The sequence below is a fragment of the Chrysemys picta genome, chromosome 2 (assembly GCF_011386835.1).
Source record: "Chrysemys picta bellii isolate R12L10 chromosome 2, ASM1138683v2, whole genome shotgun sequence".
In the NCBI taxonomy this organism is placed as follows: domain Eukaryota; kingdom Metazoa; phylum Chordata; order Testudines; family Emydidae; genus Chrysemys; species Chrysemys picta.
The window spans coordinates 254,369,396-254,387,831 of record NC_088792.1 but is presented as its reverse complement, the minus strand read 5'-3'; the positions used below and the strand labels follow the sequence as shown (position 1 = coordinate 254,387,831).

The 18,436-nt window shown below is 37.8% G+C and overlaps 1 protein-coding gene across 23 annotated transcripts in view; it reads left to right on the top strand.

The window, feature by feature from the left end:
• Positions 1-18,436, top strand: part of UBR5 (ubiquitin protein ligase E3 component n-recognin 5) — a 137,716-nt gene that overhangs the window by 80,135 nt on the left and 39,145 nt on the right. For 16 of the 23 annotated variants that reach the window (XM_065582225.1, XM_065582241.1, XM_065582238.1 and 13 more), the window contains 16 exons: positions 2,741-2,867; positions 4,665-4,816; positions 5,268-5,363; positions 5,849-5,972; positions 6,932-7,029; positions 7,698-7,846; positions 9,541-9,632; positions 10,519-10,665; positions 10,771-10,889; positions 10,986-11,112; positions 11,216-11,345; positions 11,642-11,802; positions 13,222-13,461; positions 14,725-14,848; positions 15,734-15,845; positions 17,806-17,937. In XM_065582225.1, coding sequence (XP_065438297.1) covers positions 2,741-2,867; positions 4,665-4,816; positions 5,268-5,363; positions 5,849-5,972; positions 6,932-7,029; positions 7,698-7,846; positions 9,541-9,632; positions 10,519-10,665; positions 10,771-10,889; positions 10,986-11,112; positions 11,216-11,345; positions 11,642-11,802; positions 13,222-13,461; positions 14,725-14,848; positions 15,734-15,845; positions 17,806-17,937 — 2,130 coding nt within the window. The remainder of the gene's footprint in view (positions 1-2,740; positions 2,868-4,664; positions 4,817-5,267; positions 5,364-5,848; positions 5,973-6,931; positions 7,030-7,697; positions 7,847-9,540; positions 9,633-10,518; positions 10,666-10,770; positions 10,890-10,985; positions 11,113-11,215; positions 11,346-11,641; positions 11,803-13,221; positions 13,462-14,724; positions 14,849-15,733; positions 15,846-17,805; positions 17,938-18,436) is intronic. The other 7 variants (XM_065582226.1, XM_065582237.1, XM_065582229.1 and 4 more) reach the window with 2 other exon arrangements.

Below are 18,436 nucleotides of genomic sequence, written 5' to 3'. Positions count from 1 at the left end.
CTTCCTCATGGGCTTTACTGTGGTGCTCTCATAGTAGTATCTTGGTTCTTTACAGTCATTAATGAACTTCTCTTCATAATGCCACTGTGGTGCCCGGGTGGTGGTATCACTATTTTACACATGAGGAACTGAAGCATAGAGATTAAATCCAGAAGTGCCAACTAATTTTGGGTGCCCAGTTTGAGAAGCCATGGGCCTGATTTTTTCCCCAAGTATTTAGCAATTTATAACATTCTATGTTCAGAGCACAACTCCAATTAATCTCAGTTGCCGTTGTAGAAGTGTGGATCACTCACAAATCAAACCCCATGTGCCTCAGATTGGTTACCCAACAAGCACATAGTGGTCACCAGTGAAAAATTTGGTTTGTGACTTTGCCACAGAATTTCTATATGGTACTGGGGGAGGCAGAAATAGAATCCAGTTCTCTAGAGTGGCATACAGCTGCCTTAACTGCAAGACCATCCTTTTTCTTCCTGCAGTTCCCGGTCTCATTCATTACACACCTTCCAATTTCTGTGGCAAAAATGAGGCAGGGGTCCTACAGACGAAAGCCTCATTCACTACACAACAGTGATTCCCAGAGCACTGTCCATTATGTGCACTGATTGAGGCAGTGGTCCTGTGGGAAAAAATACTATGTGATCATGTAATTAAAGACTGTATTAAAATGCATATCCACAAGAGGACTGAAATAAGATTGCATTGGCTGGCAACCTTAATTCTGTCTCTTCCTAATTTTGAATACTTGACTGTGCAACCTTAACATTCTTTTGACAATTTTTTTAAATGTAATTTACCAGGTTTCCTTAGAACTTAAAATCCAAAAAGATAAAAATTCCATCATGTGGAGTCATATTGACTCCTCTCCTCCTCGTAAGTAGGGTTGGGCTCTTTAGTTCCCATGCACAGTCCTCCCTACTTGAGCTAACAGTAGTGGTAGATGGTTATCTTCTGTTGACCTGCCACTAGACAGGGATGGCAGCAAAGGAATGTTGACTCAGGAGTAATGGGTTCAACTCCAGGTTCTGTTGAGGGTGTGCTTAGGCTTGTCAATGAAAGAGTTATAAAAATTTTAACCTGGACTAAGCTGTTAATCTCTTTCTGAGAAATAGCTGAACCAATTTGCCTTAAACTTTTCAAAAAGACATAAGCCTAAGGCAGTCAGCATGAAGTTTCAGTCCAAATGGTTCGAGTTTGGCAAAGCTATAAGCAACTGAAATAGGGTCTTATAATGGAAAATGTCAGGCAATGTTAAATAAACGTGTTAATACCGGTACCACTTATAATGCTATTATGCTTTTGTATATAGACAGTACCAATACTGTAACCTCAGAACTTTTTGATCAAATTAAAGTAGAAACCTTAAGCAATTCTAGTTAAATGCTGGTACAGAAATGCTTTGTGAATTTTTTTAACTTGGAATATAAATCCAGTGTGGTGATTTTTTGCAGTTTCACATTCTCTGTCTGGATAAAATAAACAAAGAAAATGACCCTGTAAACTGCATTGACTACTTAACTTGAAATGTTTTGTTTTTAGCTTGTATCCCTCTGAACAGTATTTCTAATTACTTTTATTGATGCCTATTTTATGAGATTCTGAACTAGAATATTTCATAGGGAAGTAAGTAAAGGACTATAGAAGAATATAGGAGATATAATTTTTCATTATCCAGATAGAAGCACTAAAGGTAAATGACTTAGGCCTTGTCTACACTGGCACTTTACAGCGCTGCAACTTTCTCGCTCAGGGGTGTGAAAAAACACACCCTTGTGTGCTGCAAGTTTCAGCACTGTAAAGTGCCAGTGGAGACAGTGCACCAGCGCTGGGAGAGGGTAGCTATTCCCCTTGTGGAGGTGGGGTTTTTTTTTTTCAGCTCTCTCCCAGCGCTGGTGCCGCAACTACACAGCCACGTTAAAGCGCTGCCGGGGCAGCGCTTTAATGTTGCTAGTGAAGACATGCCCTTAGTCATATCTGGATTTTTAGTTACCACAGTGGTGTTGTGTTTAGATGGTTGGCTGTTTCACAGGAATGTTGTAATCCAGACAAAACGGTTCTCTTTGAGAGAAACCTTTTATGTTAAATTATACAATTCTTTTTGTAAAACTTTTTTCTAATACACAAAACTATGAAAATGTCTTGCTGATCCTATTTGCTGTACCATAGATTTTTGTCAGAATTGCCTGCACGATATTCTTTTGTCATCAGTATCTTGATTAACTTTATTGGGTTGACACCTCAGAGAATTTCAGAGGGGAGCGCTGTGCAATGGTTTCTTTTGCGGTGACATTTCAAATACTGGTTCCCTTTGACACTCATGCCCTTTGTATGTTTGTACAGCCATTAGAGGAGATTTAAGACTCTTTGGGTTGTCGTATATAAAGATACTAATAGTTCTATACCTTATTCATTGAATCCAGGGTCTTATTCCAATAATTACACACGTGTATAAGGCACATAGCAATAATATCTGGATACCACTTTCAAAATGAAAAACATAAGATCCATGTTTTTGTAGATCATAAAGCACATTCTATGCAATCATTTCCCATCAACAGCTACTTTCCTCCTAGAGCCAGGGAATTTGCAACCGGAAGACTAATTGAATTTAAAACAAACAAATTAAGAGTTTGCAGGAGAGTCTTTAAGATGTAATTAAGATCCCTGTTTTAAGTCCTTTCTTTATAATGATACTTTATTTAAAATTTGGCACCAAATGTTTTTCTTAATGTTTCAGAAGCAGAGCGCTCTGAAAGGAATACGTTTGCTGAAAGGCTTTCTGCAGTTGAGGCTATTGCAAATGCAATCTCAGTAGTATCAAGTAATGGTCCAGGAAATCGGGCAGGATCATCAAGCAGCAGAAGGTATAAACTGGTTTTAACAAGCTTGTTTTGTACTTTGAGTACCCTTTGTATGTTAATGAAACTATAAAAGGTGATATTAGGAATATCAATTTCAAAATTCTTATTTATTTTGCCATCATAGAAATTACACTTTAATGTACACAGACCACACACATTGAAATCATAAACCTATCCTAGAAGAGGTTTGTTTTGCCTTTTATCTGTAGTAAATCATGGGGTGCTGTTGTCAGATTAAGGAGAAGGAAATGGGGGTGTAGTGATTAAAGTGCAGGAGTGAGGGCCAGACAGTCTTGGTTCTGTTTCTAGCTCTAGCATGGACTTGTGGGCATGTCTCGTAACTACTCTGGCCTTCAGCTTCCTCCACTGTGAAGTGGTATTAGTACTTATCTACAGCCTGGAGATTTAGAGGCTTTAATTGTGGTTTATAAAGCACCAAATAAACTGCAATTAATTAAAGAGTCTAGGAATAAAAGTGTTTTATAGAAGTGTTTGAAAACTGCTACTTATATTTACATCTTAGGAAAACTTCTAGGATAGGCTTATGATTTCAGTGTGTGTGGTCTGTATCTATTAAAGTGTAATTTCTGTGATGGCAAAGTAAATGAGTAATATTGAAATTGATTATTCCTAATATCTTTTATAATCCATTCTGAAAGCTTCTTAGATTCTTTCAACTCTTCTTCTCCTTTTCCCCCCAACCAATCATTGCTATTGGTGGGGGCGAGGGGGGTATGGTACCTATGTTGCTCTAAGTCATTGATAAACTCACAAGGTGTCCCTATTTATTTGCCTGCTGCAAGACCTCTAATTTTATTAAGTGCTTCCCCCCACAAGCTCTCAGATCTGAGAGGTATCTACATTGATAGATGTTTAGGACAGAACTTATAGATAAGTGTAATGAGTTCTTATCGTTCCAGTATCAGGTTCCAGAGCCATTCCTCAGTTTTCCTTTGACTGGATGGGGAGCCTATATGATATTCGTGCTTTGACTCTCTCACCAAAGCATAAATCCACATGAAATAAAACAGTCCTTTGCCATCCCTGGGCCATAGTCCTCTACTCCATATCGATACAGTCTTCCCTTTTGATGCAGGGGAGTAAAAGGTGGAGCCTTCCTCTTACTCTCTCTGGGATCCCTAACCTTGCAACTTCTAAATAAGGTGCATATACAAGGACTCAAGCTCACACCACTTCTTGTCAGACACTGTGTCCTTCTTCTGCTTCCATCACAGGCCTCTATTACCATCTTCCCCCACAAACCTCCACTGGGTATCCAGCTTCAGCCCTGTTGATGCAGTGGGGATAATAGTTGTGTGCCCTTTCTTCATTAAACAGATCCTTCATCTCCTGCTCCTTTGGGGGTTGAACAACTTTTCTCTCCTTGGGGTTCCTCCTCCTTTTAGCCTTTTCCTCCTTAGTCTTTCTCTTAATGGAGAGACCAACTCCATGTTTTGCCTTATTGCTGGTCTCTTCTTACTGAGGAATAGGTCCTGTGGTTTTTAGCCTGCTTCCCAATTAGCTTTTGCTTTCTCACTTGTTCCCTCTTAAAGGGAGCAAGACCCAATAACAGAAGTACTGGGCCACAGCTGCCCTTAAAGGGCCAATATATCCTGCTACAATAGAATGTTGGGAGGAAATTTAAAATTATTGCTTGACTGATGTTTTCTCTGTACCTAAGACAATTATGGGAATAAAAGAAGTTTGGGTTGCCTTTAACTACAAAAGTTTTTCTTTGATTTATAATTAGGTAATATACTTAATGTGGAAGTGAATTTGTTCTGTTTGGTTTGTATTCAGTTTGAGATTAAGGGAGATGATGAGAAGATCCTTGCGAGCAGCTGGATTGGGTAGACATGAAGCTGGAGCTTCATCTAGTGATCACCAGGACCCAGTTTCTCCACCAATAGCTCCTCCCAGCTGGGTTCCTGATCCTCCTGCAATGGATCCTGGTAAGATTGCTAATGTATCAATGGATGTGAGTGTAAAACTAGACATGATTAAAAAAACAACAATAAACTAATGACTTTGAAGGTGAATTTAAAATTTAGTGTCCGAGACTGAAATGTATAGATGTTAAAAAATGTCCTGAAGAGTAAGTAATGTTAGTAATGGAGTAATCAGATGTACTTTTTGTATGGAAGCAGTGATTTAGAATTTAAAAGCACTTATTCAAACTGGTACAATAAACAAAATTTGTTTTAAAAAGTTTGGCAACAGCATTTTAAAGTATTTGCTATAATGTTGGCTATATTGATGTCAGCCTAATGACATGACTTTTTGCTCAAAGCAAAGTGTCAGTTAAATATAAACAGGTGTATAGCATAGCTAGAATACTGCAGAAAAAGCTTGTTAGAATGTACATCAATATATAAAAAATATCCCTGTTCTGTTTACTGAAAGATGGTGACATTGATTTTATCCTGGCCCCCGCTGTGGGATCTCTTACCACAGCAGCGACTGGCACTGGCCCAGGACCTAGCACCTCCACCATACCAGGTGAGAACCTGCTCTTTATCTGGATGTGTTTTGGGGGGCGGGAAATCACAAAAGCTACCTTTTGATAGGTTTTTGTGTATCCCAACTGCTCCTCCTTTGTAAATACAGATAGCTTTGGCTTGAAGCAGCATTTACCACTATTCTTAAACTTATTTTTAAGTAAAGCACAGCTCAATAGAATATCACATAAACTTTTATTTACCTGCAAATGTTGTGCATGTAAAAATGTCAATAGTAATATGAAATTGTGCTTACTATCTGTTTCAGCTCATAACATTTCATATTCTCAAATAGACAATCCTTTATATACAGTGAAATGCATAATGTGTTGCTGAAACTGCCAAGACTGTCATAGTCAAGGTGATGATTGATGGTAACCTTAATACAGCTGTCTCTCTTTGATGAAATTACTTTTATTAAATGACCCACTTAATAGGGACCCACTTTGGGGATTGTTTCCACAGAAGTATTTTTTCTGATTACAGGTCCTTCTACTGAACCATCTGTAGTGGAATCAAAAGATCGGAAGGCAAATGCTCATTTTATACTGAAATTGTTATGTGATAGTGTCGTTTTACAACCTTATCTTCGAGAGCTACTATCAGCCAAGTAAGGGTTTTCAAATGAAAAGTGCCACCATTGTTTAAAACAAATGTCCCCTGAAGATGATACATGAGCTGAAACTTACTCCTGAACATCTTGGTGAAAATGTCTTCAATATGTAGGCAAATCTTAAATATGAAGCAGTATATTAAACTAGAATTACTGCAGAATGTCTGCAAGAGTGTGTGTGCACACAGATACGTGGATTACAAAGTACTTTACTTCTCAAGTAATCCCTTTTGAGGATATTTAATCTAAGCACTTACACTGTGATAATGCTGTATTGGAGACGGGTATATCATAAGAAATCAACACCAGGTCTAGAGATTCTTTGTGAAAAAAGATGATATGGAATCCAACTTAATATCTTTGGAGAAGACAAGGGTTTGAAATTTAACTAAATTTTCACAATTGACGAGATTGATAAAATTGATATACTGTTCATACTAGGGAGGAATTAAGAAACAAAGGGACACTACTTAAGTGTCAGGAAACTCTGGAACTTTGACAGACATATTGCCCTTTGTGCAATAAAGGTTTGCTATAAGATGCCAAAGAGGTCTGAAGCAAGATTATAAGGAGTCAAACATTTGAATTCTTTTCTGAAGAGACTATTTATATTATTACAGTAAAAAAAGACACTCTTAGTTGAGTTTCTCCCTTTAATCAACATAACAACGTTTTAAATATATGGTAAATTATTATATTGCCAACTCCTTGCTTTTCCTTAATGTATGCACTATACTAACTTCATTTTTTAATCTTTCCAGTTTGTTCTCTGTTGCACAAAAAAAAATCTTTTTGGTTATTACTTTATATGTACCGATATTCAGCAGCCCCACTTATCCAGACTAATTCCTGTTTATATAGGGTTAAGTTGGCCTATTTCATAGCTTTCTATTGCAACTACAAGTTCAGCATTTTTTTGACTTATTTGGTAATAACTTTACAAATTTGTTTACTAGAGATGCAAGAGGTATGACACCATTTATGTCTGCTGTTAGTGGCAGAGCGTACCCTGCTGCAATTACCATTCTGGAAACTGCACAGAAAATTGCCAAAGGTAAATGAGTTTCAAAAATGTTTTATGCATACAGAGCTGTTTCCGTTTTTTAATTTTGGCATACATACAAAGACAGTAATTGAATGTATAACTAACGAACATTCTTTTATGTAAAGTTGCATATGTTTGAGTAAATGCTGGTGTTCAAAATTTACCCCCACCCAAAATATGGTGCCTGTGTCATGGATAATTTGCTATTTGAGAACATGTACTGATATGTGTATTAATAGTAGCAATGGAGTTTTGTTAATATTACTACTTTGCTCTATACAAGGCCTTTCATTCAAGGATCTGTTGCTTTACGAACACTAATGAATTAAGATAGTATTCTCAAAATGTTAAATGATTTAAACATCACAGTACTCCTGTAATATAAATGGATCACTTGATCCACTACTTAAGTTTATTCTTTCTGGTTTGGAATACAGTATATGATGCAACTGTACACATATTTAGGTCCCATTCCTGAAAAGACTTAGGCACCTGCTTAACTTCCTATTGTAGTTATCTGCAGGTGTTCTTTGCAGGGAAGACCTATAGTGTGTTGGGGAAGAAGTCTTCTAAATATTATTGAGAGCATTTTATCATTCATATTTTTAACTCTTTTAAAATTGATTTTACTATGAAAAACTTTGCTTTAAAACACTTTTATGCTTGAATTTTTCTAGCGGAGGCAACTTCTAGTGAAAAAGAGGAAGATGTGTTCATGGGAATGGTTTGCCCATCTGGCACAAACCCAGATGATTCTCCTTTATATGTCCTGTGTTGTAATGATACATGCAGCTTTACGTGGACTGGGGCAGAGCACATTAATCAGGTAAATTAAACACTTTTTAATAAGTTAAATGGGAATGTGTTTCAACTATGCATTGTCTGTACTTTAGAGTTAGTGTTACTGAACACCACTGGCCCTATTCTTGTATAGATGAACTTCATCTGTTAATTCATTTTAGCAGTTTGGAGTTGTGCTATAGTCGTCTTTATCTATTTCCACTTCTCAAAATGGAAAACATAAATAGGTAGCCGGTTTTGGTCAAAACCTTGTTGCTAGTAGAGTTCTAGGGCTGTTTCCCTGAACAGCTTGGACATAGATTTGTAGGTGAGCAGAGTATTCTATAGTCTGACAGATTAACTAGCAGAAGTGTTTCACAGTAGTTCTATTGTGTGTTAAAGGAATATTTTTAAAAGCAAGATTTTAGAGGCATTGCAGGCTTTGATTAACCAACATAAATGAACCTACTCAGCAACTTTTAAAGTCCATTTTTACCGTGGGGCCACTACAGCCACCATTTAAGCCTTAATGCAGCTCTAAAAATGGAGCTTGTCTTCCTTTCAGCTTGCTTTTATTCTCCCAGAACTGTCCTGTTGCTCAGTCTTGCCTTAGTTTGACATTGAGTTTTAATACTGGGGAGGGATAGCTCAGTGGTTTGAGCATTGGCCTGCTAAACCCAGGGTTGTGAGTTCAATCCTTGAGGGGGCCGCTTAAGAATCTGGGGCAAAATCAGTACTTGGTACTGCTAGTGAAGGCAGGCGGCAGGACTTGATGACCTTTCAGGGTACCTTCCAGTTCTGAGATAGGTATATCTCCATATATTATTATATTATTTATTATTTATTAAAAGCTTCACTTTTACTGAAAGAATACCAAAGGAATACAGTAAAAGCTCTTTTATTCAGCGCTTCACCAACTGGAAAGCTCTATAAACTGGCATTTCTGATCTTCACTGAAATTCCGGTTTATAGTCAGTCAGGGGATTTATAGTCTGGCAGGGGGGGTGGGGTGCGGGCTCTGGGAGGGAGTTTGGGTGCGGGAGGAGACTCAGGGCAGTAGATTGGGGTGCAGGAGGGGGTGCTGGGTGCCGGATCTGGGGGGTGCTCACCTCGGGCGGCTCCCTGTAAGCAGTGACCTGTCTCGGCTGCTCCTAGGCGGAGGCATGGCATGCAGCTCTGTGTGCTGCCCCTGCCTTGAGCACTAGCTTCGCAGCTCCCATTGGCTGGGAACCATGGCCAATGGGAGCTGCGGGGGCGGCGCCTGTGGGCAGAGGCAGCGCGTGGAGCTGCCTGCCTGCCTTTGCCTAGGAGCAGCCGGGACAGGTCACCACTTGCAGGGAGCCACCCGAGGTGAGCACCTTCCCCCTGCCCTGCATGGATCCAGCACCCAGCACCCCCTCCCATGCCCCAGCCCATTTCCCCGAGCCCCCTCCTGCACCCAAACTCCCTCCCTCTTAGTTAACTGTCATTTTTCACTTACTGGCACCCCTCATTCCCGCAACATGCCACATAAAGCATCTTTTACTGTATTTAAGTATACTGTAATATACTTAATCCTGTATCATTGTAGAAGATGGAGGCGGAGCAGATGAACTTTTGAGGTCTCTTTCAGCCCTACATTTTTGATATTGTATTGAATTAATATAATATGTGAATATTTATACTAGATATCCATTGTGAGGGGGAGATTATGCATATAACTGCATGTTTATAAAATGGTGTTTTTTTTTTTCATTTTAGGATATTTTTGAATGCCGAACATGTGGCTTACTGGAATCTCTTTGTTGTTGCACAGAATGTGCACGGGTTTGTCACAAAGGTCATGATTGCAAGTAAGTACACACTGAGTTCACTATCTTACAGTCAAACTGATGTCTTAATTGGTTCCATTCACTAATTGCTTTCACTTCTGATTAGTTGTTGCTTCCTATTCATTAGCTTATGCTACAAAATACTTGCAAATTAATAAACTATTAAAAATTAACTTAATATGAACCAGTCTATATCCATAAATGTTTTTAGTCTTTCTGCTATTTGACTGGAGGCAGTGATATACAGAGTAAATGGTTAGCATATTCAACCACAACCTCAAAAGTTTGCTTCTATAGTGATAAAATGTGAACCAAAGCTATCAAGCATCAAAACAAATTTAATGTATGCTCCCTCTAAAAACTAGCCCTGAGCAAGGGATAAATGAGCTAGAAACCAAATATACATCCAAAATATTTGATTGGTACAAATTTGAAGCTACAGTCTAGGTAACTTCATTAAACAGCTTAAGTTCAGCTGTGTTAATATCAAACATCTGTAAACTAACAAGTTATCATCTTATACCCACAAAGATGTGCTTGTAATTTTTAAGTATCTTTGATTTTTCTTCAGTAGGAAAGAAAGATTTCCGTTTAACTTTTTGATGCTTTGGAGACCCCTTTTGCTTTTTTTTAAAAAAAGCTATCTGAAATGTGAAATGTTATATAGTGAAACTGTCACGCTAAATCAATAGTAGGACAGAACACCAATAAACTGAAGTTGAGTTATTTAGGAATTGTAATTTTTTTTCTCTTAAATGAGTGTTTTGTTTTGTTTGCTGTTATTTCAAAAAGTTTGTAGTAGAAAACAAAATTTATTTAAAAAAAAAAAAACCCAAAAGCCTCTTTCAGTAAATATTTTAAAAATGAATTTCTGAACAGTGATGTTAAAGATTTTTATTTATTTCAGGCTCAAGCGAACATCCCCAACAGCCTACTGTGATTGCTGGGAAAAATGCAAGTGTAAAACATTAATTGCAGGACAGAAGTCTGCTCGTCTTGATCTACTTTACAGACTGCTTACCACTACAAATCTGGTCACAATGCCAAATAGCAGGTAAGTTTGTATTTGTAGTGACTTGGGGCGGGGGAGTGGAAGGAATAATATATATGACAGGTTTGTTTTTAAATATTTTTCTTACTAATGTATTCTGCATTACAGGGGGGAACACCTTCTATTATTCTTAGTACAGACAGTTGCCAGGCAAACTGTAGAACACTGCCAGTACAGACCACCTAGAATTAGGGAAGATCGTAATCGTAAAACTGCAAATCCTGAAGGTGAGCCTTTTTTTCAATGAAAAGAAGACTATGTAGGTCTCTGCATTTCACTACCTTTCTCACATGCCACTCTGGCCTTTTTTTTTTTCTCTTTAGATTCTGATATGCCTGATCACGATTTAGAACCTCCACGATTTGCTCAGCTTGCTTTGGAACGTGTTTTACAAGATTGGAATGCGCTGAAATCTATGATCATGTTTGGCTCCCAGGAGAATAAAGACCCGTGTGTATTTGCAAATATTGTTTCAATTAATTTTTTTAAACTGTTGTTTTTGAGATCTGTCAACTTATATAAATTTTTTTCATTTTGCTTTGTTTTTTCCAAGTCTTAGTGCAAGCAGTAGAATAGGTCATCTTTTGCCTGAAGAACAAGTTTACCTTAATCAGCAAAGTGGTACAATTCGGTTGGACTGCTTTACACATTGCCTTATTGTCAAGTGCACAGCAGACATTTTGGTAAGCACTCTTAGCCATGTTTTAAATTAATTTTGTACATCATGCAATATCCATTAGATACAAGTTTAAGAGTTGGTTTTTAATTCAGTTTCAAATATAAGGCATGGGATTTTCCACCCAATTCTGCTCTTACGTGATCTACTAAATATGCCTTTTTTTACATTAAGGAACTAGCACATTTTTAGATACCAGTTTTCTGTGAATCTTTAATGTAGACACTTGAAACAAAATGCATTAAGCATTTCTAGTGTGATTCCTTACCACATAAATAATATATTATAATGTTATTTCCATAGCTTTTAGATACTTTGCTGGGTACTCTTGTAAAGGAGCTACAAAATAAATACACTCCAGGGCGCAGAGAAGAAGCTATTGCCGTTACAATGAGATTTCTGCGTTCTGTGGCAAGAGTTTTTGTTATTCTTAGTGTCGAAATGGCTTCATCCAAAAAGAAAAAGTAAGGGTTGTTTTACTTATTACTTAACTGGATGTGTATGAACTGGTGTTGGTCATTAATAAAGAAAACACTAAAACGGTTTTGTGGGAGTAGGTGATGCATAAGGCTTCTGAAACTAACTTTTTACTTTTGGAGATCTGGATTCAAATGATATTTAAGTTCCATATAAAAAGGAATGGTTTGACTCTCTTATTTTAGTCTCTATTTTCCCATAGCATACTTAAAGAGATAAGGTGGGTGAGGTGATATCTTTTTTTGGACCGACTTCTCTTTCAAGCTTTCAAGTTACACAGACCTGAACAAGAGCTCTGTGTAGCTCTTTCACCCACAGAAGTTGGTCCAGTAAAAGATATGACCTCACCCACCTTGTTTCTCTAATATCTCTAATACCAACACAGCTACAACAACATACATAACATAGTCACACAGTTCAGCACAATTGGCAGTTTCTTGTAGTGTCTCCAGACTTATGTCAGGTGTCACAGATAAAAAATGAGGTGTGTTGGTGGAACTGTGAAGTTTACATCACACATGGCCCTATCCACAGTGCTGCACTGGACCTCAGCTTTTATAAATTGCGTGCTGAACTTACTTTAGTTAAGATATAAAAGGAACCTTACATTTTAATGTTGAATGGCTTGTTTTTTATACAAAATGTACTGCCTTGACCAACTTTGTTCTGTCAACAGTACACTTGTATGTGCTGCCTCATTTTTGAGGCATTAACAAGAAGTAGTTGAACTAGAACTAGTTGAGAATTTTTCAATAAATGCCGATAAAAGCTAAAGCAAACTTTTTGTTGGTGGAGGGAGGGAGGCTGGCAGGCTCACCCACCCCAGAACATTCAGTGATTGGTGCTCATCTGGGATGTGGGAGACTTAAGTTGAAGTACCTGCTCCAGTGGAAATGTCTACAAAGTAGAACTATTCCAACAGAAAAGACTGAGACCCCATACTTCAGAATAGCTATTGGCTGTTGGTTAGGATGCTGACTTGGGATGAAGGAGACTGGCAAAGCAGTGATTTGAACCTATACATCCCTCATCTCATGTTAATGCCTTAATCCCCATGTTGTTGGCTGTTCTGGGAGAGGTGTGAGAGTCTTTGTTGTTTTTTGTTTGTTTGTTTTGTCCTGTTGCAGAACAGGAAAAGTTTGGAAATCTCTGAAAAGGATGGGAAGGCAGTTCTCCCAGTAGCTCTAATTCTAACCCTCTTTTGACCAACATCATCATAAATTATTGCAATTTCTGTAGCTTCGCTTGTCGTGTAACTGAATGTTTTGCTTTTTGTTTTGAGAATGCATTACACATATATTGTCTCATATTCTGTCATTGGTTAATAATTTTTACCCATATATATCTTATAAACACTTTTCAAAAGATGACCTATTTGATTCTTCTTTCCACAATTTTTTTTCTAGCAACTTCATTCCACAACCAATTGGAAAATGTAAACGTGTATTCCAAGCATTGTTACCCTATGCTGTGGAGGAGTTGTGTAATGTAGCGGAATCCCTAATTATTCCAGTCAGGATGGGTATTGCGCGTCCTACTGCACCATTTACTCTTGCTAGCACTAGTATAGATGCCATGCAAGGCAGTGAAGAACTATTCTCTGTGGAGCCTCTACCACCAAGACCATCATCTGATCAGTCTAGCAGGTAAAGTTAACTACTTATTCTATTCATCTCGTCATGTGCTTGCTAAAATATGGTTTTGGAATGTTCTTTAAAGAATCATTTTATATATTTAGTAGCAGAATGTAAACGCTCCATATTACAAGTAAAATGTTGCCAGAATACTTGGCCATGAGTATATAAATCACAAAAAATTGTGTGGCAGCATCCACCGGAACATAATAAAAGAATAACAGGTCTGTGTACTTCGCATCTGGACCTGTGAGTGTGTGAATACAGGATGCTTTTTACAATGTGTGGGAGGTGGGAAAAACCATAATCAGTTGTTCTGAGGGTAATCTGGTGTTGTTTGGCTGAGTCTAGAGCAGTGGTTCTTAACCTTTACTGCAGCCTGTACCCCTTTGGTTCTCAAAATATCTTCTCACCCCTTATAAAAAATCGTTGAAGTAGGTCAGTTCTTTAAACCAAGATATATCATAACTATAGAATAAAAGAGCGAGAACTATCTTTTGTATAATGTTAATAAATAAATGTGCTTAATTTGTGTTTTCGATTATTTACCTTCTAAAAAAATCTGGCATGTCTTGCACCCCCCTGAAAGGGCATCGCGTGCCCCCCTAGGGTGCGTGCACCCCAGGTTAAGAACCACTGGTCTAGAGAAATGCAACTGCTGCTGGAGACCCCCAATGAGCATGAGAGCAAATCTCTGACCATATTGGAAACACAGAGAGATGAAGACAGTCTGATTCCAGCCCAAGTGCAGTAAGGGGTAATGATATTGAAACTCATTCACAGAGCGAGACACTGGATCAAGTAACTTTAGCCAGAAGATAAATAGAAAAAATGCTAGTGTTCAGCAGTACTGGAGAAGTGCTAATGGCTGGGTAAAAGTAGCAATTTGCCAGTGCCCATGGTACTTTCCTTTCTTCACTGACTAGTGCTGTCATCCCCTCTCGCATACATGAACACACTGATTAATTGCTGCTGTTTGGGGGTGTTTATGGAAAGATGAACATGTGCTGAGTAAGTGACAATCTAACTCCATTTTAGTCTAATTTGAAAGTGTTTTTCTCATTTGGAAGAAAGGAAAGGAAAAAGCTGGTCCTCCTAATTTGATAGTAAATCTAAGGAAGTCGTTTTGTTCTTCCATCCTCACACTTCCACTAGATTTTTAGATTAGCTCTGTTGTTGTGAGAAGGGAAGTGAATGACTACTACTTAGTTAAAAATATTTATACTGTAATTTTTTCTGTTGCAGTAGTTTACTTACGTTTCTATTTTATTGTAGTTCCAGTCAGTCTCAGTCCTCCTACATTATAAGGAATCCTCAGCAGAGACGGATCAGCCAGTCACAGCCAGTTCGTGGCAGAGATGAAGAGCAAGATGATATTGTATCAGCAGATGTGGAAGAGGTTACTTTCTTAATTTTTCTCAATTTGATACATCATGTGCATTTTGCTGTTTAAATATCAGTGAATAATAATCAGTGGCACTCATCTCTGAGCTAGGAAGTCATTAATTCAGAACTTGAGCATATACATGGTATTGAGACTGCAGTGGCCTCCAGGAATGCTGCAAGTAAGGTCTGCTATACACATGAAAAAAGTGTGGTGAAGCTCTGCGTTACAAGACAGTAGTGCCTGACGTGATTACAACATGGTTCAGTCTTGCTATGGAAATAGGATTGGACTGAATGGTGGTGTAAACATGTTCTTAAGTTTGAATTTTACAAAGCTAGAACATGATTCAGAGCACTGTTAAAGTAACATGCAGTCCTTTACATGCTGCATGTTTCAAGTATGTTGGGTGATATTTTGTTGTAAAAATACGTTAACATATGGTAGATTTCAGAGCATAGGTCCACCAAGAGATGTTTTTCCTTTGGATAAGTTCCTTTGTAGTTTTCTAGGTGGATGATAAAAAATGAATATAAATACATATAGAAACTCAGAAAGAATTAGTTAATCCTGGTGTTCGTGGCCAACATTTCCCTTTCAATATTAGGTTCTGATGTCCAAGGCAACTTTATGTTTGGGTGCCTTGTCTGTTTCATAACACTTCATTTGTGAACTGTCAAATGAGCTGCCACACAAACTAGGGCAAATAAATGCCTTTCTCCTCCTCACCTCTATCTGAATTGTATGCTCAGTTTATACTAGTATTGCTGCAGGAAACAGAATTGTCACTTTGCTCTTTCCAGAATTTTGTTCTTGGAATCATAGTGCAGACAGCTTGTACTTGAACAGAACTAAGATAAATATACATTTTACAGCATAAAAATAAAAAGCATTTTCCAGGTTGAAGTGGTTGAGGGAGTAGCTGGAGAAGAAGACCACCATGATGAACAAGAAGAACATGGAGAAGAAAATGCTGAAGCAGAAGGACAACATGATGAGCATGATGAAGACGGTATACACTTTTCATTCATATACTGTTACTTTATTAACAATTTTATCCATAATGCAAAAGGAGCATCTCTCCTTCCTCTTCTTCCCTCCCCCACCCCTTTAAAAGACAAGATTCTGGACAAACCGTTACAGTTAACAAGTCCCCTCCCAAAGAAAAACAGATGCATGTTATTTTTATGTATATCTAAAAGCATAATGTAGGTATGAATAGCAGCTGCTAATGCTCCAGCAATAATACAGCATAAAGAAAGTAATAAATTAAAATTTAAATACATCAGAGCCAGGAAGCCTGTGAAAGAATAGATGAGTTTGCTGAACTACCAAGGAATAAAGGGAGCAATTAAGGAGGCTAAGGTATTGCAAAGAAGCTAATGGCTTCTTAGCATTGGTCTTCACCACAGAATTTTGAGGCAATACAGACTTCATAGCTTCGCTTTTCAGCTAATAAATCAGACACTGACAGATTGAGGTTTCAAAGTGATGGAACAAATTGACAGTTAAAGACTAACAAATCCCTCTAGGCCCTGATGATGATGATCCAAGAGTTCTGAAGGAACTTCAGAATGAAATGATTGAATTGCTAATAAAGGTACTCAGTTTCACATTAAAATCAGTTGCTATCCTAGAGGATAGCAAGTGCTGTACCCCTTTTTTTACAAGGATGCTGTGGAAGCTCATGGAAATTACAGAACAGTGAGACTTACTTCAATATTCGATAAACTGTTTGAAACACCCATTATAGAGAGTTATAGAACACTTAGAGGAACAAGATGTGAAAGGGACTTTTGCAAAGGAAAGTCATGCCTCTCCAATATACAACAATTCTTTTTAGCATGTCAGCAAAATAGTAGGGGAAAAAAAAACTGATTTATATAATTTATTTGAAATTTCAAAAAGCATTTGAACAAAGTCCTTCACAAGAGTTACGGGCTAGAAACTAGCATAGATTAAAAAATGAGTAGAAATAGTCAGTATTAAATAGAAAAGATTAGGTGGGGTGCCCCAAGGATTCATAAAAGGACCGGTTTTTATTCAGTACAATTATTAATGATGTAATAAGTGGAGTGAACAGGGAGATGGCAAAAATTTTAGATGACCCAATTATTTAGGTTGGTCAAGACTAGAGAAGACAGGACTACTGGTGAGACATAACAAAGTGAGACAAATGAATAGCATGATGTCAAACAAAATACAGTATTGCCAAATGCTTAGTAATACAGGTTGGAAAGAATAATTTGAACTTCTAACATACATTTATATCAGGAAAAAAAAGAGGGATATTAACCTTTTATATTTGAGGTCTTAAGACAACCACAAACTGTGTTAGGTTAGGAAAGATTTCTTCCTATGGCAAACTTTTCCATAATTGTCTATTATGGGGACTGCTGCTCTTTTGTCTGAATTGTCTGGTACCAGCCATTGTCAGAGACCGTATGCCAGCCTAGCTGGACCAAAGGTCTGATGAAATATGGCATTTTCTATGTTCCTAAAGGTAGGATTGCCCTGGCTTTTCCTTTTGAACCATTTTATTTGCAGGTAATCCTGATTATCCAGATTTGGGTTTGTCCAAAACTGAAATGTGACTAGAAACTATCAAATTCTGATTACCTGAAGGCTTCAGCGGCTCCCAAGATGTTCAGTTTTTATATGTACATTTTATTTCTTGAAACAGAACATGATCCCGTAATTAAAGGCTATGTAATACATATGCACAGGGAGCAGAATTAAGGCTGTAAGTGCCACTTTAAATGTAGAATCTTGTGGCTTGAGTTCTTAATGAGTTCTTAATTCTCAAAACTTAGAAGAAATAAAAGTGTAGAAGTGAGATGGCTTTAAGATGCTTAGTACTCTGTTATAAGCGTGAGGTGTAATACATATACAGGACTACACAAATTCCTTTGATATAAAATTATTTTTCTGTAAGCATTAGATGTTAATATTGTATTTTTTCATTTTTACAGGCAGTGACATGGAGCTGGATCTACTAGCAGCAGCTGAAACAGAAAGTGACAGTGAGAGTAACCACAGCAATCAGGACAATGCTAGCGGGCGTAGAAGTGTTGTCACTGCAGCTACTGCGGGATCAGAAGCAGGTACACCATTTCATCCACTCTTGCATCGTTCTTTATTTAAACTTGGAAGCCAGGATTTAGGCATATGTGATAAAGGAAAGTATCTAACTGATTAAATACAGGTTGGGAGAGACTTTACTTGTCAGCTTCTAGTACAAAATCTTTGAAGGGTCACATGCTGCCTAGTGCCAAGGGCAGTAAACGGCAGAGAACAAATGCAGGAGAAATGTGGGGAAATAGTTAGTTCTGCCCCCAATTTGTAGGGGAAACCCTTAGCACTTAAATGAGACTTTTCCTCCTGTAATCCTCTCTCTAAAGCTTCTCCTCCTCTGTTTTTCTCACTTAATGTTTGGATTTGTCTATATTAAGAGGTCAGTGTGCAGCCCTCTTAAGAGAAATAGGTAGAAAGCCATACTACAAGAGCCCATGTTCTGTTGCTGCGCAGCTGTTGTTAGCATCAGTGTGAAAATACCTGGGAGTGTTGTAAAAGTCAGCTTAAAATGTTTTAATATTTCTTTTC